General features: G+C 55.4%; 2 protein-coding genes across 3 annotated transcripts in view; one reads left to right on the top strand and one right to left on the bottom strand.

Annotated features, from left to right (window-relative positions):
* Positions 1–1347: 1347 nt before the first annotated feature.
* On the top strand, positions 1348–17922 carry LOC138740783 (transmembrane protein 179B-like). The gene is made up of 5 exons (XM_069893865.1): positions 1348–1762; positions 6658–6851; positions 13692–13826; positions 14534–14612; positions 16676–17922. The coding sequence occupies exons 1-5, from the start codon at positions 1667–1669 to the stop codon at positions 16862–16864; spliced, it is 693 nt and encodes a 230-aa protein (XP_069749966.1). The 5' UTR covers positions 1348–1666; the 3' UTR covers positions 16865–17922.
* Positions 17923–18738: 816 nt separating this feature from the next.
* The window catches only part of LOC138740782 (pre-mRNA-processing factor 39-like), a 66070-nt gene continuing 63604 nt past the window's right edge, over positions 18739–21204 (bottom strand). For both annotated transcript variants that reach the window (XM_069893863.1, XM_069893864.1), the window contains exon 14: positions 18739–19515. In XM_069893863.1, the coding sequence (XP_069749964.1) occupies positions 19453–19515 (63 nt within the window). In that variant the 3' untranslated portion in view covers positions 18739–19452. The remainder of the gene's footprint in view (positions 19516–21204) is intronic.

Here is a 21204-nt window from a genome sequence, read left to right as displayed (position 1 = left end):
TGTTGGCTGTTGAGGGCGGCGTTTGTGGAAAATTGAACCTTACCAATTGTTGCTTGAAGATTGATGACAATGGCCAGGCGGTAAAAAAATATTTCTTCAGGTATTCAAAAACTTTCCCATGTCCCGGTCCAGACTTGGCATCCTTGGTCCGGTACGTGGTGAATTAAACTTTTTACTGGCGACTGGAGTTGGATACACACGGCCCTTATAGCAGCTCGGCTTTTTATTTTAGCCCTCATAATAATTATTCCCAGGGTAAGGGGAAGCACCCAACTTTGCACTGTTGTAAAATAAATGTTCTTTGTTCTCAATTTTTGTCTCGAGTGAAATCTGTGAAGGCACCTCTGCTTCTCACAATGAGGAGGAAAAAAAGTCACCAGAATTTTGCCAAAACCCTTTTGCCGCTTTAGGATTCCTGGGACCGCAGGAGATGCGCCCACGCCTCCTCCCTCGCCGTCGTTCAGGGCTTCCAAACCGTCCGTCGGAGAGACTGGGAGGTAATTCTGCCGGGCACCTCAGCTCCAATAGTGTGGGAATGGGGGGAGTCTCCCAGTGGCTGCCCATTTCAATTCTCGCCCCATTCCCTCACTGACTTGTCTGTCCACGGTCTCGCGCGCTGCCAGACTGAGACCGCCCACAAATCAGAGGACCAATCGTCACCTTCCATCTTGGAACCCTCCAACCGGATGGTATTAACCCCGACTTCTCAGATTTCCATTAGACCTGCCTCTCCCCATTGCCTTTCCTCCAGCTCTCGCTTCTCTCCCCATTTCCCATCTGCCCCCCCTGTTTCCACCCCCACCCCCCGTTGCCGCCCCTGCACCCCTCTGCCCCTTTTCACTGAGCCAAAACCGATTCTCGCCTTTCCTCTTGTACCCCATTAACACCTTTTGGCTGCTGGCCTGAACACCTCCCACCGCTGGCCAGTCTTTATTCTGACACTTGCTTGGGATCATGTATCTTTACCTCCTGTGGGCGCTGTTAGACCAGCCGAGTCCGCCCAGCATTTCTGTATGTTTTTAACTGCAACCACGGCATCTGCAGACTTTCATGAATCAGCCCGTTCAGAACCCCCCCGCGACCAGTTGAGGATTTTGGTAACGTGACTGCAAAACTGTGGGGAATTGCACCCACCTGGAGTGCAAAACGAGCAGGGGAAGTTTCCACAGATGGCAGCTCAGCTCAGAAAGAAGTATTAGCCTCGAGACCATCAGGGAGCTGACTCATTCTGGCCCTCGGGGCACAAGATTCTCTGGCGGTGGAGGGGAGAAATCGCACAAAGGGCCCCGGTCAGAGTATCATAGGGAAAATTGTCCTTCAGGGAAGTTAGCAGGGAGAGAGCTCCCCACCGTGGGGAAGGCAGCAGGAAGGACCATCCCCACTGCGGGAGGGGTCATCCCAATGTGGGGCAGGCGGCGGCGAGGGATCTCCCCACCACATCCAGGGTCCAGGGTGCGCTTGGTTCCACAATCCACATCTCCCTCCCTCTCCTCTTCTTCCTCCCTCTCTCCTTCCGTCTCCTCTCCCTCCCTCCTTCTCCCTCTCTCCTTTCTTTCCTCCTCTCCTCCCTCTCTCCTCTCCTTCCTCTCATCTCTCTCTCCTTTCCTCCCTCCTCGCTCCTCCCTCCTTCCGCCCGCCCCGGGCCGGCCCCCTCGGTGCGGGGCTCATGGCGAACTCCCTGTTGCTTCTGCTGGAGCTGCTGCTGCTCGGAGCCGCCTTCGTCTGCGGCATCGTCACCGCGGCGCTGGTCACCGGCACTCAGGTCGGGGGGCTGGGGGCCGGGGGGCTGGGGGCCGGGAGCTGGGAGGAGCGGGGGGCAGGGTCGGGGACTGGGGGGTCGGCCGGGGCACTTCCCTCTCCTCGGAGTTGGAATTGTTCGGGGGGGGGGGTGGAGGTTTCACACGTGATTAAAAAAAATCAACTTTTTTTAGGGGGGGAAGAGCGGAACTTTCTGGAGTGAAGTTTGTGAAACTTGGTCAAATGATTCGCCTCCATGTTTTTGTGTCGGCCCCGGTTACATTTCTATCCTGGAGGAAGGGAGGGAGACGGGGGGAGGGGGAGAGAGAAATGGTGGGGAGGGAGGATAAAGGGGCGAAGCACTGGAGTCTGCAGACGCATTGATTGTAGTAAAAAGTGACGAAACTGCCGGAGGCACTCGTCCGGACTTTCAGTCGGAGATAAAGATGGGGGAAAGGTGCAGACAGACGAACAAAAGGTGTTAATTGGCTCTGATGAGCATTGATGTTTGTCTGTGTGAAAGGAGAGAGGGAATGTTAACGTCGTCGGGTTGGAAGGTTGTCCTTCCAAGTCTCAGTCTGGCTGTGGACAGACACGGCAGGAAGGGAATGGGCCGACGAAGCGATCTGAGCGAAAGACGCTGCAGGAGCTCGGCCGGTCTCGCAGGAGGGAAAGATAGATCCCCGAGCCCTCGAAACGTCTCGCTCGAGTTGGATGCTGAGAAGACCTTTCAACAAGGCGACTTCCTGTCTCCCCGACATGGAGGAAGCCCCGATGCAGGCAACGCTCTTGCAAGATTCATGTGGGAGCAGCATCTCCTGTGGTCACAGGGGCGGAGGTGCGTCCGGGGTGGGGGGTAGGCGAGGGCCAGAGGTATCCTGTCCTTCAAGGTGGGGACCAGTGCGGGTAATGGAAGATGTGGTGGGGGGGGGGGGGGAATGGATGCCCTCATCCTGAGCAGGTGATGGAATCCTTCCAAGGGGACAGGGTGCGTCGTTGAGGGAGCTGGCGAGGGAGCCTCCCGAGATCGAGAAGGGGAGAGTGTGGCTGGAGATGGACCAAGTGGATTTGAGATGGGGGTGGAAGTTGGCAGCGGGGTGGATGAGGTCGCCGAGCTGATGGCAGGCACACGAGGCAGCACCAAGGTCGTCACCCATGCAGCGGAGGGGCCTGGCCTGCGTTGGCTTGTAGCCAGGATTGCTCCACGTCGCCAACATGCAGGCGCGCCCTCTCCCCCCCCCCACGGAGGTTGGGGCCAGCACTGACTGATAGGTCGAGTTAGGAGGAGTTGGGGTCAGTTTGTGGATCTTGGCCTTCAACAGTCAGACCATCTAGGACAGAACCTGGGAGGTCCATCTGACCATCTGAGCTCCTGGCACCCCGACCACAGATCCTTGTCTGGCTGCCCACCCATTGGAGCTTCCGACACCCCGGACGCCTACCCTCTGGCGCTCCCAATGTCCCAATGACAGATCCTCACCCCTGGCTAACCAAGCTCCTGATGCTCCAATCGCGGATCTTCTGCCCCGGCTGCCCGCCCACCGGAACTCCTGCCACCCACACCTGCAGGTTCCTCTCCTTCCACGGAGCTGCCCGGAAGATAATTAACCTCTCACCCCACCAAGTTTACAGATAAAGCCTCTGACCGGGGAGACTCTTTCTAACCCTTGGGCAGACTTTGCTGTCTCAGTAAAGTTGTGTGAAACAACAAAGGTATTGCCCAGGACAACTCTTATCTCTCTTGCGCGCTTTAAAACCCCGTCGGCGAGCGGCATGGAATCCTGCTGGACCAGCTCTTCATCCCTGGCCAATGCCATTGATGCTTCACACAAACAGCTACTGCGACCAAGGCCCATCTGCGCCAAAAAGTTTATATGTTACTCCAGGGGACACTCTACAAGTTTAGACTTGAGTATTGTTTTACCTGTTATTTTTATTCTTGGAACCGTAGAACACTGCAGCTCAGAAAATAGGCTACTTGGCCCTTCTAGTCTTGCTGCTAGTCTCACTGACCTGTACCCAGTCCTTAACCCTCCATACCTCTCCCATCCATGTATCTATCCAACTTATTTCTTGAAAGGTGGGCCCGCATTGAGCACGTCAGATGGCAGCTCATTCCACACTCACCCACCACTCTCTTGAGCGAAGAAACCTTTCCCCTTTCACGCCCTCTATTTATCTCTCCTAGTCTGTCCGTCCCTCTCATAATCTTGTGAACCTTGATCACGTCTCCCCTTATTCTACCAAGGAATAAAGCCCTGACCTGCTTAATCTTTCCCCTGTTTCTCCTGAAGGCCCACGCGCTACTTCTCTGCACAAGGACGCTCCAGCTAAACCTTTCCCCCTGAACCCACGGTCTCTGCACCTACCCTCAGGGGTGCCTGGGGGTGGGATGGCTGATGAAGGGCCTGGTTCTGCCCTGTATGCCTTCAGTTGTGAGGAGTTGGTCCGCTCTCCCCGTGTTTGGGTTTCTCCCATTGTCTTCCCACCCTCTCCCACATCCATTTTCGATGCCAAGGTTTTACTAAAATAATAGGGAGTGATTTAAATTTAGGCCTACGGCGCAGGAACGGGCCCACGAACCATGATTCCAATGGTGGGAGGAAACAACTGGAGGCCCACCCCCCATTCCCCAGGCAGACATGGGGAGAAAGTCCAAACTCCTTGCAAACAGCACAGGATTCATTGCGCTGACCGCGATGCCCATTGTGCCGCCTCTCAGCATGGCCAAGCCAAGATTCCCACCCCTCACCCCCCCACCCAAAACGTGGGATAAAGACCCCACAAGCGTTCTGCTTTATACGCGATGGTGAAATAACGGTGAGTCTGAGGGTTGGTGTCGAGCAGCGTTGGCTTACGCTAACCGTGTCTGGTGGCTGTGTGATCGTGGAGGGGAGTCCTTTCAGATCCATCGGCCCCGCCCTCCATCACCATGGCCCCTCCCTCACTCTCCCCCTCCTGCACTCTCCCCCTCCTGCACTCCCCCCCCCGCACTCCCCCTCCCGCACTCCCCCCCCGCACTCCCCCCCCCGCACTCCCCCCCCCCGCACTCCCCTCTCCCGCACTCCCCTCTCCCGCACTCCCCTCTCCCGCACTCCCCTCTCCCGCACTCCCCTCTCCCGCACTCCCCTCTCCCGCACTCCCCTCTCCCGCACTCCCCTCTCCCGCACTCCCCTCTCCCGCACTCCCCTCTCCCGCACTCCCCTCTCCCGCACTCCCCTCTCCCGCACTCCCCTCTCCCGCACTCCCCTCTCCCGCACTCCCCTCTCCCGCACTCCCCTCTCCCGCACTCCCCTCTCCCGCACTCCCCTCTCCCGCACTCCCCTCTCCCGCACTCCCCTCTCCCGCACTCCCCTCTCCCGCACTCCCCTCTCCCGCACTCCCCTCTACCGCACTCCCCTCTCCCGCACTCCCCTCTCCCGCACTCCCCTCTCCCGCACTCCCCTCTCCCGCACTCCCCTCTCCCGCACTCCCCTCTCCCGCACTCCCCTCTCCCGCACTCCCCTCTCCCGCACTCCCCCCCCGCACTCCCCCCTCCCGCACTCCCCCCCTCCCGCACTCCCCCCCTCCCGCACTCCCCCCTCCCGCACTCCCCCCTCCCGCACTCCCCCCTCCCGCACTCCCCCCTCCCGCACTCCCCCCCTCCCGCACTCCCCCCCCTCCCGCACTCCCCCCCTCCCGCACTCCCCCCCTCCCGCACTCCCCCCCTCCCGCACTCCCCCCCCTCCCGCACTCCCCCCTCCCTCGCTCACTCTCCCCCTCCCTCGCTCACTCTCCCCCACCCTCGCTCACTCTCCCCCTCCCTCGCTCACTCTCCCCCTCCCTCGCTCACTCTCCCCCTCCCTCGCTCACTCTCCCCCTCCCTCGCACACTCTCCCCCTCCCTCGCTCACTCTCCCCTCCCTCGCTCACTCTCCCCCTCCCTCGCTCACTCTCCCCCTCCCTCGCTCACTCTCCCCCTCCCTCGCTCACTCTCCCCCTCCCTCGCTCACTCTCCCCCTCCCTCGCTCACTGTCCCCTCCCTCGCTCACTCTCCCCCTCCCTCGCTCACTCTCCCCCTCCCTCGCTCACTCTCCCCCTCCCTCGCTCACTCTCCCCCTCCCTCGCTCACTCTCCCCCTCCCTCGCTCACTCTCCCCCTCCCTCGCTCACTCTCCCCCTCCCTCGCTCACTCTCCCCCTCCCTCGCTCACTCTCCCCTCCCTCGCTCACTCTCCCCCTCCCTCGCTCACTCTCCCCCTCCCTCGCTCACTCTCCCCCTCCCTCGCTCACTCTCCCCCTCCCTCGCTCACTCTCCCCCCTCCCTCGCTCACTCTCCCCCTCCCTCGCTCACTCTCCCCCTCCCTCGCTCACTCTCCCCCTCCCTCGCTCACTCTCCCCCTCCCTCGCTCACTCTCCCCCTCCCTCGCTCACTCTCCCCCTCCCTCGCTCACTCTCCCCCTCCCTCGCTCACTCTCCCCCTCCCTCGCTCACTCTCCCCCTCCCTCGCTCACTCTCTCCCCCTCCCTCGCTCACTCTCCCCCTCCCTCGCTCACTCTCTCCCCCTCCCTCGCTCACTCTCCCCCTCCCTCGCTCACTCTCCCCCTCCCTCGCTCACTCTCCCCCTCCCTCGCTCACTCTCCCCCTCCCTCGCTCCCCCATCCCCTCCCTCGCTCTCTCCCTCCCACTCATTCCCCACCTCCCCATTAATCCCCCTCCCTCGTTCCTCCCTCACTTCCCCTCCTTCACTCCCCCCTTGCTCTCTCCTTCCCTCCCTCTCACTCCACCCTCCTTTGCTCCCTCCATCTCCCCTCTGTCACACCCACTCCCGCCTCCCTCACACCCCGCCTGCACCCCAACCTAAGGATGCTGTTCCCTCACCTCAAACCTGTCGGCCACCTAGCGTGTCAGTCAGTCCCTGACGGTGCGTTGCTGTGCCTCCAGGGGGATTTCGGCGGGAGCTGCATCCTGTATGGGGAGGCCCGGTGGAACGCCGATGCCCAGTCGCTGGACGTGGCCGCGTTTGGCAGCAGCTCCCACTGCGCCTTCGTGGATATCCTGTCTGTCCTGATCTCCATCTACTGTTTCTGCACCACCTTCTATTACATCTACACCTACTTCATGGATGAGACGACCCGGTGAGCTTTATTTAATGTGCTATACAAGCTAGTCAACCTCAGTGTATTGTGGGAACAGTAGAATTACAGGTGCTCCTCAACTTATGATGGGGTTACGTTCCAACAAGCACATCGTAAGTTGAAAAAAAAATGTATGTTGAAAAAGAATACAGGTTTACCTTGTATAACACTGATCCCACTGCCCTGCTCTCTCCCCACAGCCCATCTTGGTCCCCACCCTAATTTCACTGCCCCGCTCTCTCCCTACAGCCCTGTATCAGTCCCCACACTGATCGCACTGCCCCATTCTCTCCCCACAGCCCTGTCTCGGTCCCCACACTGATCCCACTGCCCTGCTCTCTCCCCACAGCCCATCTTGGTCCCCACCCTAATTTCACTGCCCCGCTCTCTCCCTACAGCCCTGTATCAGTCCCCACACTGATCGCACTGCCCCATTCTCTCCCCACAGCCCGGTGTCGGTCCCCACACTGATTCCACTGCCCCACTCTCTCCCCACAGCCCTGTATCAGTCCACACACTGATCCCACTGCCCCGCTCTCTCCCCACAGCCCTGTATTAGTCCCTGCGAGCTTTCTAACTGAACTAAAAGAAGTGATTGACCAAGGAAGCTACAAAGACTTCACTTGAGTGGAAATATCATGGTTTATTGGTAAAATGCTTGTGATGACCTTACTTTAACGTATTACATTAAAGTAAATAAAGACAGCCACGTTATTTTACCACCATAACCTTGAAAAATTGTCAGTTGGACCGTCGTACGTAGGGGAGCCCCCTGTGCAGCAGAACAATGTACATTCCAGGGGAGGCCAGGCACTTCGGCCCACAGTGTTGTGCTGACCTGTGGAAACCTGCTGAGATTCACCAGTGCTGTGTGTTACAGTACGGTCGCGGCGTCTGCAGGTGTTCCTGTTTAACTCCACAATGACCTAAATCAGGGCTGGGCGAACCTGTGAGTGTAGGAGCCCCTCTTGAAAACCGTAGGACGTGAAAAATTGTGACACACACATTTTTAGTTTTGCGTGCACAGTTTGTTACAAAAAAAGTTGTGTAAATGTTAACAAATATATGCACATAATATTTATTCATGAATGTAGTTTTTAAACTGCCAATTTATATTAGTTTCAATAATCCAAAAGTACACATTACTGCGGTCGGGGTGTCAGGAGCCTGGATGGGCAGGGGAGAGGCCGCGTTCCATGCACCCACCACTCTCTGTATGAAGAACGCATGTCTGATGACTCCTCCCCCTGCACTTACTCCCCAGCACCTTAAAACTGCATGCCCCCCTCCCGTGTTGGCCATTTCAGCCCCGGGGAAAAAGCCTCCGGCCGTCCACATGATCGAAGCCTTTCATCACTTTGTATCAGGTCACCCCATCATCCTCCGTGGCTCCAAGGAGAAAAGTCAGAGTTCCCTCAAGTCCTTCTCACAAGGTGGGCTCTCCAATCCAGGCAGCATCCTTGTGAATCTCTCCTCTGCATCCTCTCTGCAGCCTCCCCATCCTTCCTGTCGTGAGGGAGACCCAAGCTGAACTACAGTATTTTTAAATTTAGACATACAGCACAGTAACAGACCCTTTGGCCCACATACCCGTGCTGTCCAATGAGCCTACGTCTCCTCCAACCCCTGTAGGTTTCAAACGGTGGGAGGAAACCGGAGCCCCCAAAGGAAATCCATGTACTAACCTCCAACACCTTCCCTGGCAAGGCCCCCACCACTTCCCTCCCTCCACTGGGTACACGCGTCCTCTGGTGTTTGCTGATCCTGTCCTGGGATGAAGGAGCTGGCTGTCCGCGCTGTCTAGGCCTCTTAGAATCTCGTAGACCTCTACTAAGCCACCTCTCCACCTTCTCCGCGCTCTGGTTTGCTTCATTTGACATGTTCGCCAAACACAAACGTCTGCAGGCACTGCGATTGTTGTAAAGAGCGCACAGTAAATGCTGGAGGAACTCGGCCGGTCTCGTAGCGTCCTTAGGAGGTAAAGATTTATAATCGGCGTTTCGGCCCTGAGCCCTTCCTCAAGGGACAGGCAGGCAGGCGGCTGGTGACCCTCCTCTGCGCCGTCCCTGCCTCCTCCCTTGTAACAAGTTGAACAGAAATGAATACTGTACTCCAAGCACTGCTGTGAGGCAAAACGGGGGAGCAGGGCGCTTGGCCTTTGGAGCGGCAGCGATTGGGACAGGGGTTCAAATCCCGTGCTGTCCGTAAGGTGTTTGTTCATTCACCCCATGTCCATGCAGGTCCTCCCTGGGGTGGGGATCCTCTGTTTTCCGTCCACCGTTTGAAACGTACAGGGGTGGGTAAGTTAATGGGGCGTAAATTGGGCTGCATGGGCTCATGGGCCAAAATGGACTGCCGCCGTGCTGTAGGTCTAAATTTAAAGGGCTGTTTGACCGTGCAAGGGTGTCGTCGTCTTACTAGTGGGTGGGAGAGGGGGGTGGGGTCCATTCAAGAGCCTGATAGCAGAAGGTCCTCGAATCTAGGAGTTTTCAAGATCGAGCATCTTCTGCCTGACCTGGTGAGGGGGGGGGGGGGAGAGAAAAGAGTGTGACCGGGATTGGGTGGGTGGGGGAAGGACAGTCCTTTCTGTCGGTGCTTTTCCTGAGGCAGGGAGGGGCAAATGGATGGAGGCTGGGGAGGGGCGGTGGTGGGGTTTGAGCGATGGCTGGTCTACTCCGAGACCTGAGCAGGTGTGAGGGGTGGTCATGTCTGGCGAATGACCTACCAACCTCCAGGGCCCCGAGGCTGAGCTTGCCTCCCCACATTCCAGTCTTTGTTGAATAAAGTGATGTTAAGTTACATTGAATAACTCCTCTCATGTTACGTACAACATATAGAAGCAAGGGATTTAATTGCAGTGACAGCCCTTTCCGGAAGGGCTTTCGCATTCTGATGGGTATCGTCGAGTAATCTTCACTCGCAAACAGTTTGCAGTTGAAACAGAGCATCCTACCCCTGCTTGGAGAATATCCCCTGGTCTTCTCGCCCTTTGTAAGGGAGCGGTAAAATACAGACATACTGAAGTCTCCATTTACTGTCATGGTTTATAGATTCCACAATATCCGTGTTCCAACGGGCTGCGCTCCCTGTCTTTAACCAGAGTGCATGTTAGCACCAGCTTGTGACGCCATAACGGTACACAATCCCATGGTTGCAGTACGAAGCCCTGAAAGCCTTTTCCTTCCAAACATTCGGAGCCTCATTTAGGAAACAAAATCATCTGGATATGGAAAAAGAAAGTGTGAAATCCAAAATCCTCACTCAATTGAACCATTTTGTGTTCGCTCTCGGGGCCCCCAGGCGTCAGCTGAACTCAGCCCTAATGGTCAATCCACCTGCTTACCTGCCGGCCGCCGCTGATGATGGAGGGGGGGAGGGGGAAGTTTCTGTTACACAGAGAACTGTGGGGGCCCGGAATGCCTTGCTGGGGTAGTGATGGAGGCTGGAACTTTGGGGGCATTTAAGAGACTCTTAGACGGGGAAGAAATTTAGAGGGTTACGGGGGGAGGAAGAGTTTCTATGTTCCCTCCTCCCCCCACCCCCGACCCATTAACCACCGAAGAAGCCCTGTCCACCCTTGGGACGCGGGAGGGAACTCGCTCAGACACGGTGGGGTGGGGGAGGGAACGTAGAAACTCCTGATGGGTGGATTCAAAGCCCTGGGTTGCTGGCACCGCACTAATCGCATTTTCAGATTGCGCCATGTTTTCCCCAGGACCAGTGACGTTTCCCTGGTGCCCTGTTCCCCTGATGCCATCTCCTGTCCTGTTCCCTGGAGCCCGTGACGTTCCCCCGCTGCCCTGTCCTGTCCTGTTCCCTGGTTCCCGTGACATTCCCCGGTGTCCTGTTCCCCGGTGCCCTGCCCTGTCCTTTCCCGCTGTTTTGAGTGCGAGCTTTGTTCTGTTTACATTGTGATTTACAAGAACAGACCTTTGGCCTGGCTCCCATCTGAATCATCTCCACTGGATTTGCTGACTGCTATTTTAGATTTAGATGTAACAGGCCCTTCTGCCCCACGAGCCCCCTGCTGACCCATTGACAACTGATTAACTGACAAACCCCCGGGAACGGTTCTGAAGGGCGGGAAGAAACCGGAGCCCCCACCCCAACCCATCCAGCCACGGGGGAGAAGGTACAAACTCCTCGCACACAGCGCCAGATTCGCTGTAACCGTCATGTGCTAACCGCCACATTAACCGTGGTGCTGCAGGAAGCCAAGGGTGGAAGTTGCCAAACACAGCAGCCCGCAGACTCCAAGGAGAAAAGTCAGAGTTCCCTCAAGCCCTCTCACAAGGCAGGCTCTCCAATCCAGGCAGCAACCTTGTGAATCTCCTCTGCACCCTCTCTGCAGCCTCCCCATCCTTCCTATCGTGAGGGAGACCCAAGCTGAACTACAGTATTTTTAAATTTAGACATACAGCACAGTAACAGACGCTTTGGCCCACGAACCTGTGCTGTCCAATGAGCCTACGTCTGCTCCAACCCCTGTAGGTTTCAACCGGAGATCTTCAGCAAAGATGAAGATGCATTTTGTCCGGGCCCCCGCCGACATCTTGTCCGCACCGTGGCGAAGGACTCAAGCCCGAAACGTCGGTTCTGTATCTTTATCTTCGCTACGTAAGGGACCTGCTGAGTTTCTCCAGTGTCATGCGTTGGCTTCAGGCCTGAGCCCTTAGTCAAGGTGTGAACAAAATGTCGGCAGGCGCCCGAACTAAATGGTGGGGAGGAGCGCGGTCCCACAGGCAGGAAGATAAGGGAGGGAGGGAGGGGAGGGAACAACAGCAAATTGGGCGGTGGGGTGGATGAATGGCTCCGTCAATGTAGAGGGAAAGGTGGAACATAGATGGAGAGTGTCCTGGCTTTGGAGGGGGTCCGGAGGAGGTTTTGCGAGGATGTCCCTTCGTGTCCCCCGCCCCCAGGATGAGAGGGTTTACAATATGAGGGGCTCTGGGCCAGGAATGGCTGGAGTTTAGAGAGATGAGGGGAAATCTCATCGAGTCCTTTGGCAAATTGAAGGGGGGGGGGTTTCAAAAGGGTCCCATCAAGCTTGACTTTGAAGGCTCGCATCCCCAGATTCACGGACTGTGTCTTTCCTGCCCTGGTCGGGCTGTGAATGAGTCTCACTCCAGCGAGGGGGGTTTTGGACCACCATACCTTATGATGTGGTGCGAGGGTAACAAGCTGAGACTCAGCATGGACGAGATGAAGGAGATGATTGTGGACGTCAGGGGGACCAGGAGCGACCACCCTCTGCTACTCATCAGTAACTCTAGTGGAGAGAGCGGAGACATCAGGTTCCCAGGAAATCACTGAACTCATGACCTATCATGGACGCTCAACATTTCCTCACTGATCAGGGTGGCGTGATACTTCCTGAGAAGACTGGAGTGTGCACTGTCTACGGGAGCTATGCCCGGCTGCGTCACAGTGCGGGCACGGTTGCTGCAGAAACTAGATTGGTCAATGCACAGGTTTCTCGAGCAAACGAGTCTAATCGCCCAGTGGGTGCAGAGGAGGTAGGAGAGAGAGACGGCTTCTCCCTCCTCTCCATGTTTAAGAACCTTTTGCCCCATCCCACCTCTGACCATGTTACAATGACCCCTGTTGTGAGGACCGGTGCACTTCCTCCAAGGAATTCACGTCCTCGGAGGAAGTGCATGCGGCCGAGCTTTGAAACCGGCCAGTTACCATCTGCTACAAAGTTTTAAACTGGACTCCTATACGCACCATTGCGATGCCCCAAATATTATGGTGCCTGAAATGGCACCACGTATCAGACTTTATTGTCACAAACAAGTCACGAAATTTGGCGTTTTGCGGAGGCGTCATTGCGTAAACTTTCATATCATAATCACCTCACGACATTACTGTAAAAGTAATCGCGCACGAAGAGTCAGGCAGCATCCGTGGTTCATTGATCGTTCAGGAATCTGAGGGCAGCGGGGGAAGAAACAGTCTTTCAGGCTCCTGGACCTTTTCCGCTGGTGGGAGCAGAGTGAAGAGGGCCTGGCCTGGGTGGTGGGTGGGGGTCTTTGAGAATAGAGGCTGCTTTTTTTTTTAAGACGCTGCCTCATGTAAATGTCCTCGATGCAGTGAAGTTTGGTGCCTGTGATATCGCAGGCTGAGTTAACAACCCTCTGGAGTTTATTCTTGTCCTGAGAGTTGGCGGCTCCATCCCAGGCTGTGATGCGACCAACCAGAATGCTCCCTACTTGTAGACGTTTACGGGAGTTTTCGGTGACATCTCGAATCTCCTCAGACACCTCACAAAGTCTAGCCACTGGCGAGCTTTCTTCGTGATGGTATCGACGTGGAGGCTCCAGGACAGATCCTCGGAAATGTTGACCCTCAGGAATTTGAGGTTCTTGCCCCTCTTCCCTTTGGAGCCCTCGACAAGGACTGGGTCATGTTCCCCCGACTTCCTCCTGAAGTCCACGATTATCTCCTTAGTTTTGCTGTCGCTGAGCGCAAGGTCGTTGTAGTTTAACGAGCTGATCGATCTCCCTCCTGTATGCTTCCTCTTTGCCATCTGTGATTTTGCCGACAACTGTGGTGTCATCAGCAAACTTGTGGATGGCATTGGAATTGTGCCCGGCCACAGTCATGGGCAGACGAGTAAAGCAGTGGGTAAGCTCACACCCGTGTTGATATCAGTGAGTAGCAGACGTTTCTATGTGGTTGAACCAAAACGTACCCTTTAATCATATGAGAATTGTTTGATTACAAATTTAAAACTAGAGGTAAAGGAACAAGAGTGTCTTTGTCCCAGACATGACAGTTGGCCTGAAACGTGCTGGAATGTTCCTTGCTAACTCGACCGTGTGTTCTGGTTGGGTGCAGGAATGTGCAATGCCTGACTGCGAGCCTGGTGGTGTCCGGCGCTAACCTGATCCTCCTCTTGACCTGCGGCTGCCTCATCCGAGTGGGCTTCAGTACCTTCTGCCAGTCCGTCATCCATGAGACCAAGATCAAGAGGTGAGGCTCTGTCTACCCCACTGGGGCGGAGGAAGACACATCCAGGAAGCCCCGGCAGGGAGTTGATGGGGGCAAAAGATGGGTTTGAGGGTGGGGAGCAGAAGGGGGCTTGTGAGGCTGGGAGGGGAGAGGGAGGCCAGGATGGGGGGGTAGAGACCAGGATGGGGGGTAGAGCCCATGATGGGGGTGGAGTGTGGGAGAGAGGCTGGGATGGGGGAGGGGGTGGAGAGAGGCCAGGATTGGGGTGTGGGAGAGGCTGGGATGGGGAGGTTAGAGCCCATGGTGGGGGTGTGGGAGAGAGGCCGGGATGGGGGAGGGGGTGGGAGAGAGGCCAGGATTGGGGGGGGTGTGGGAGAGAGGCCAGGATGGCAGGGTGGGAGGGGGAGAGGCCGGGATGGCAGGGTGGGAGGGGGAGAGAGGCCAGAATGGTGGGGGAGGCAGGGATTGAGAGGTCATCTTGGATTGGGAGCAAGGTTGGAATTGGGAGCAGGGAATCCAGGATTGGGAGCAAGGCTAGGAATGGGAGCAAGGCTAGGAATGGGAGCAGGGACTCTTGGATTGGGGGCGGGGACTCTGGGATTGGGAGCAGGGACTTTAGGACTGGAAGCAAGGCCGGGACTGGGAGCCGGAACTCCAGGATTTGGGATCATGGATCCAGGATTGGGAATCTGATGTTCCTGGATTGAGGAGATTATTCCCGTCCCCAGCTGCTCCGAAGCAGAGAAATTGAACTGGACCTCGCCGTTCGATGGCTCCACCTTCAGTCGAAACTTCAGTAGTGCTGAGGTGAGACTTCACCAGCTCTTACCTCCTCCCTGACCCCTCCCCCTGCTACTGCTGAATAGCCTTGCCATCCAAGGAGGCCATTTGTGCCATTGGGTTGATGCTAACCCTTGCCTCCCCATCAGCTCGCTTCTACCTTGACTCCCTCCATGGCCCATCCATTTGTCTTTCCAAAGCTCCTTCTGACTTGGTTCTCTCCCTGTAATGAATAAAGACAGCTGCAGAAATAGGCAATTTGGCCCATTGAGCCTGCCCCACCATTTCCCCACTCAGCCCCACTGCCTGACCATCTCCCCATAACCATTGATGCCCAGGCACTGCCATAAATGAACTCAGTGACCCAGCCTCCGGAAAAAATCCCAGCTGAAGAAACATCTGTAGGAGGACACCCTTCGTGCGCATGGAGCAGACCGTTCGAACTCGCTGAGCTCTGCTGACCCAGGCTGTCTACCAGAGCTCGACCCATTCTCCCGCGTTGGCCCTCGCCCCTCGAAACCAGGGGTGGCACCCTTCTAATTTAGATGGCCAGCAGCCATTTCGGCCCACGGGTCCACACTCGTTAACGCACTGGACGCCTAAACTTAAAATCTCTATAGAGTTTTTCTGCATCTGCAGTTTCGTGTTTCCCAAAAGACGGGATGTGCTTAGTCTCACCCCTGGCTTCTCGTGATTTTAAAAATGGACTTCTCTGCTCCAAGGAGAAAAGTCCAAGACCCTACCCTGTAACTCCAGCTGTCCCAGTCCCTGAGAGGCACTCGCGAATCCAAGCAACCAGGACTGAGCACGGCACCCCAAGGGCAATCTCGCCTGTCTTGTTCAGTTGTAATGGCTCCCCCCTCCCCCGTGGCCCCTGAATGGCAATGGCAACTTCGCCAAGCTCCTGCTCCACCCCCCCCCTCCCCACCTGTGAACCCCACTTTTGTTTCCCCTTCAGCCACTCACTCGCCGTGGGGGCCACAGCCTGGCTATTTCCTCCCTGGAAAGGTAGGGAGCGGGGTGCCGAGGGCAGGGGTGATCGGTGCTGGGCCCGCGACTGATCTAAGTTGGCTGATGACATTAAATCGAGCTGATGAGCAAATTGTGCGGCGCATCTGCAGAGAGAGATATGGATAGGCTAAGTGAGTGGACAAGGGTCTGGCAGACAGAGTTCAAATCCGCAATTGCAGACGGCTGCCATGCAGAAGGGCTTGTGCACGAGTCGAAGAGGAGAAATGGCTGTCACTGCCTTAGGGGATGGAGTTAGGAGCAGGGAGGTTCTGGATAAGGTCCTGGCGAGGCTGCACCTGGAGGATTGCAGGCAGTTCTGGTCCCGTTTCGAGGAAGGATGGACTGGCTTTGGGGGCGGTGTGGAGGGGGTTCACCAGGTGGATTCTGGGGTTGAGATCTGGGACTGCCCTCGCTGGGATTCAGAAGAATTTGAGGGGATCGTACAAGGTAAAACTAAAACTGCAAAGACTGAGCAGGTCAAACAGCAAGTGGCAAAGGCAGGAGATCTTATCGAAACGTGTAGTGTTATGAAAGGCTTCGATAAGATAAGAGGTGGGTAAGATGTTTCTGTTGGGGACAGAGCCTCGATATTCAGGGCAATAGATTTAGGGATGGAGATGAGAAGGAACTGCTTTCCCCGGGGGTGGGGGAGGGGGGGGGGGCGAATCTGTGGAGTTCGCTGCCCGTTGAAGCAGTGGAGGCGACCTCAGTAGGAGCAGGTTGGATAGATTTTTACAAAGGGGAATTGGGGGAAAGGCAGATCGGATTATCATCAGATTGGCCATGGGCAGAGCAGGCTTGACGGGCCGCATGGCCTGTTCCTATTTTGTGCGCTAGATTCCCACGACGTTCCGGCCATTTCTTCCCTGAATTCCATGTCCTCCCTGGATTCTCACATCCTAGGATACACCTCATCCCAGAGGATGGACACCCATGACCTTGGTGAGTGGGCACCTGGTTCACCAGGTCAGATCCCCTCGAGTGCAGGCATTGTGGGCGGAGGGTCTCCTCCCTCCCTGGCAGCCAAGGGGGCTGATGTTGCAATGTTCTCCCATGATGTGTGCTCTTTCCTCCTGCAGACCTCGACCTGGGTGAACTTCTTCCTCTGGGCCCTCGTCCTGCCTCTCCTGGTCATCCAACGGAGCAGAGGTGCCCGCGTCCGGCTGTTCTCTGCAGAAGACCCCGAGTGGAGCACCGCCGTGTCAGGGGGTGCAGGGAGGGTGTCCGAGACAGACCACCTGATCCCCTCGGGCCCCAACTCTAGATGAGGGGGCGCTCAGCGAGCTTGGGTCTCTCTTGCCTCTGAACTAACGACAGGTGGGAGGGTGGGGGACTTGGACCTGGGTCACATTGACCGTGGGTGTTCACATGTCTGATCTCATGGCTTAACCATAAGTCTTGTGTCAAGCAAATAGTTGTGAGAGTTCGTGTGTTAAATGTACATCTTGGCTGTCAGGGAATGGATGTGTGAGACTCTGCACGTTAACTGTGTCTGTCAAGCAGTGTGTGAGAGAATGAGTGTAGCACTAAGTGTTACGTGTGTGTACAAGCGTGTGTGTGTGTGTCTGTGTACAAGTATGTTTGCATGTCGAGTCTCTATACAAGTGTTTTGTGTGTGTACACAAGTGTCTGTATGTGTACATGTATGTGTCTGTACAAGTGTGTTTGCATCTGTATAAGTGTGCCTGCATGTGTACAAGTGTGTGTGTGTGTGAGTATGCATATGCGGTGTCTGTGGGTGTGTGACTGGAGACAATCGCGGGGTGGGAACCTGGAATCCACCGCTGGGGGAACTTCACAGGCAAGGCAGCACCCATGGGGTGGGAAATATCAAGATAGTAAAGTCCTCGGCATGTGGAATTCAAACCGGAGAAAAAAATGGGAGGAAATAAATATAAGAAATTTAAATATAATACTAATGAACAAACATTTAAATACTTGTTTAAAATTGTAAATGTTCTTTGAAGCAACACAAACCCCTTGGTGAAGATGGGAGCGGAGCCCCCCCCACCCCTCCCTGGTTGTGTCCCGCCCACAGCAGTTTGAAAAAAATGGTGGCACCCGGGATGAAGAGCTGGTTGATGCCACTGGGGACACTCTCCCAAAGTGTCTCCGAATCCCTGCTCGAGTTAAGAGTCTTTACCATTAGATTTATTAGTAAGGCTTTATCTATAAACTTGGTGGGGGGGGGGGGGGGGGGGATGGGTGGTGGTTAATTATGATGGCGATATGGTTAGTGCCACGCTGTTACAGCACCAGCTTCCGGGCCTCGAATGTAAATTTTCTAAGTTGCATGAATTGCCTGATTAAAGTGAACTTTACATAATTAAGGACTACAATACTGATTTTTTTTCAACTATTTCACATTTTATGTGGTCTTTTAAACTGTGCTCTTAATGCAGGCATTAGTTGGGCACTGTAGGGGGGGGGGGGGTGTCTCAAACAACCGGAAAATTGGCATATCTGGCATCCGCGATCTCCGTAGGTGCCGGATATTTAGGGATTTTGTTGCACTTCAGGTCAAGACTCGGAATCAGGATGTGACCAGTATGGTCAGTGTGAAGAGATGAGGCTTAGTCGTTGGCTCAAGGGGGAGGGGGGTTAAGGATGTTCACTCAGGTGTATGAGATGAGTGGGTGCTGGGGTCAAGCGGGGGTAGTGGGGAAAATCTCAGCTGGGTGTAACTGAGAAGTTTAACATCCAGGGGAGGTGAGAGAGGGGGAAGGAAGGGCACAGAGTGACAGCCATTTTACAAGAGACGGCTGGGTCCAGAACTGACCACCTCAAGTGCGGCCAATCACTGTAAATTCCCCGACAGGAGCTGCAACTCGGACTTCCAGATCCAAGGATATCCAAGGATATCATTACCCAGCCGCGGGTAATGGAACAGCAGTCAGAATGAGGGCCCAACCCGACCTCTACTGCTTGCGAACCTGTCGACAATCATTACCAGTCTGCGAGGAACACCCCTCCTCTGACCTGGCTAGATTGGGACAGCGTGCCCAAGGCCAAAATGTCACCCCCGCCAACACCACCGGTGACGTCTGCAAAAGCAGGGTGCAGAGACCTTTGCGCCTCATTCAACAGCCCCACCCCGCCCCGCCAAGGGAACGTGGTGATTACACGCACAGAAATCGATCGGGATTTTCCAAGGTTCCTTTTATTTATACCATCTCTTCAAAAACAGAAAGGAACATTACATCCATAAAAAATATTGGCATGTAGAATGTTTTGCTCTAATGAGAATTTGTACAGAAAACAAAAGTTTGAACGTCATGTGGTTTGGCAACCATTCCAACAGCCGGTGTAGTTGCTGAGTAGACGTGGAGCCTGCCTCTCCCTCTGCTTGGGAGGAGAGGATGGGGGGGGGGGGGATTCCTGCCTCCTGGCCAGGGCAGTTGAACTGTGCTTTACCAGCTATAAGAATCTGCTGCCAGGAGCGCAGGGTGGCTCTGGCCAATTTCCCCCCCCGCCCCCCACAAAAAAAATCTGGCTGGAAACCTCAACCCGGAGAAATCCCCACCCGTGGCCAGAGGCCAAACACCGCACGCACCAGCCGGCCCTGTCTTCATCAAGGGGGGATAGCAGGGAACCACAGGCAAGACCACGTGCCAGGAACTCACCTTGCCCCGGCCATTTCATGGTCCGTCCTTGCGGCCAAGTCGCTGGGCGCCACCGACTGGGTGGGACTCCATTTCCGGGCGGAGCAGAGAGAGGATGTTCAGTTGACGTGTTTAGAAAAAAGGGTGACGGGAGAAGATGGAGGGGGAAGGAGGGCACAAATGGGCCCCACACCTCCCCCCACCGGTTTCAGTAAGTACACAGTTCCCATTCTTTCAGGCACAGAACACGTCACTCAGCTGTGCGGGTAATACTGACTGTAGTTCCAAGGGCTCTGATATCCATACGATCCATAGGGCTGGAAGATCGGAAAGAAACGGACAGGAATAAGCAAGAACCCACCTCCACCAATTCCCTACCCCATCCCAACTATAAAGGGGCCCAACGTGAGGTCTGTGGCAGCGCCACGGGATCACAGCACCAGCAACCCGGGTTTGAATCTGCCGCTGTCCATACTTTCTCCCCGTGACCTGCGTGAGTTTTGCCTGCATGCCCTGGCCTCCTCCCATGGTCCAAAGACGGGTGTGGGGGGGTGGGTAGGCAGGCAAATCAGTGGTGGATAGTTGGGTGGTGGGCTGCCACTGGGCTTTGCGTCCAAACTAAATCACGGTCACCTCATCTCTGTGATGCGGCAACGTGGCAGCTTCTGGTTCAAGGCCCATGGCAGGGGCAACAAGCCTTTTGCCCCAACTGGTCCCTGTTGACCCTTGGTCCCTGTTGACCCTTGGTCCCTGTTGACCCTTGGGCCCATAACCCTGTCTTACCCGTGTCCCCGCTCACCCACCACTGCGTGTGGAAAACCTGCCCCTTGGATCCCTTTCAAGCCTTTTTTCCCTTCTCAACTTTCCATCCCCCCTCCCCACACTGACAAGACTGTTTGCCCTTATCTAAGCCCCACACAGCACAGGGCAGGCCCTTCGTCCCACGATGTGCACCAACCAATAGCAACCCACTCGACAAACTAAACCTTCCCTACCTCACTCTCGTAAGCCTGCAACCTAAGAGTCCTTTAAATGTCCCTATTTTACCCCCCTCCACTACCACCTCCTGGCAACGCATTCCAGGCACTCTCGGTGTGTGTAAAAAAAATTACCCCCGATGTTTCCCATCAACCTTCATCCCCTTATCGCCACTCTCGCCCTGGGAAAAAAGTTGCTGGCCTTTTACCTTATCTATGTCTCTCATAACTGGACATTATTTCACTTCCTGAATTTTGGGGTGCTGATTGTGAAAATTACCATTAAAATCTTCCCATCACGTACCTCTTTTTTTAAAAAGCTATAATCTCTTTTTGTGATTTACTGTCATATTTGAAGTCCATTTCATAAGAAGACAAAACCACAGGGCAACGTGTAATTGACAATTCATTTCCTGCAATCATCCTGGCCGCTCCTGGCGCGGTCAGTGCCAAACATGGTGGAAGGTTTCACTGGGACATTGTGGCCGCGGGAAAGCGGCGTCAGGGCCCCTAGAATCTGTTGACACCGGCCGACTACAGTTCAGGCACCAACAAGAAGCATCAAATGCTGAGTACCAATGAAAATCGGCGGCAGAACATTTTAGGGTCGGCCGAACAGACGCAACGTGTCAGCGTCACGATGCGATTAAATGCGCTTCATTCACTAATGGTTAATTTAGTGTTTTTCCAACTTCCTGCATGAAACAGCAAATCTGAAATGATCTTGTGGTTCAGTCTGAAGTTGGCTGTCATAATCCCAAATTTGTTTTCAGGAAGCAAATTGCTGGGGGGGGGGGTGGTGGGTGGAGAGAATTGATGTCCAAATGTCCAGTGTAATCTTGTCGACCTCTATTAAGTCTCCTTGTCATTCTTCGCTCCAAATAGAAAAGCCCCAGCTCTGCTAACCTTGCCCCATAAGACACGTTCTCCAATTCAGGCAACATCCTGGTGAATCTCCTCTGCCCCCCTCTCCAAAACCCACATCCTTCCTGTCATCAGGTGACCAGAAGTGAACATGATTGAAATTTG

This window comes from Narcine bancroftii, chromosome 8 (assembly GCF_036971445.1).
Source record: "Narcine bancroftii isolate sNarBan1 chromosome 8, sNarBan1.hap1, whole genome shotgun sequence".
In the NCBI taxonomy this organism is placed as follows: Eukaryota; Metazoa; Chordata; class Chondrichthyes; order Torpediniformes; family Narcinidae; genus Narcine; species Narcine bancroftii.
This window is presented reverse-complemented; position numbering and strand designations above follow the sequence as displayed.

What these genes read in the sequence shown, in the direction of transcription:
- LOC138740783 (XM_069893865.1), top strand. Translation starts at nt 1,667, where the DNA reads ATGGCGAACTCCCTGTTGCTTCTGCTGGAGCTGCTGCTGCTCGGAGCC. An exon ending in CGCTGGTCACCGGCACTCAG is followed by an intron (nt 1,763 to 6,657) that starts GTCGGGGGGCTG and finishes CTGTGCCTCCAG; the next exon opens with GGGGATTTCGGCGGGAGCTG. An exon ending in TTCATGGATGAGACGACCCG is followed by an intron (nt 6,852 to 13,691) that starts GTGAGCTTTATT and finishes GGTTGGGTGCAG; the next exon opens with GAATGTGCAATGCCTGACTG.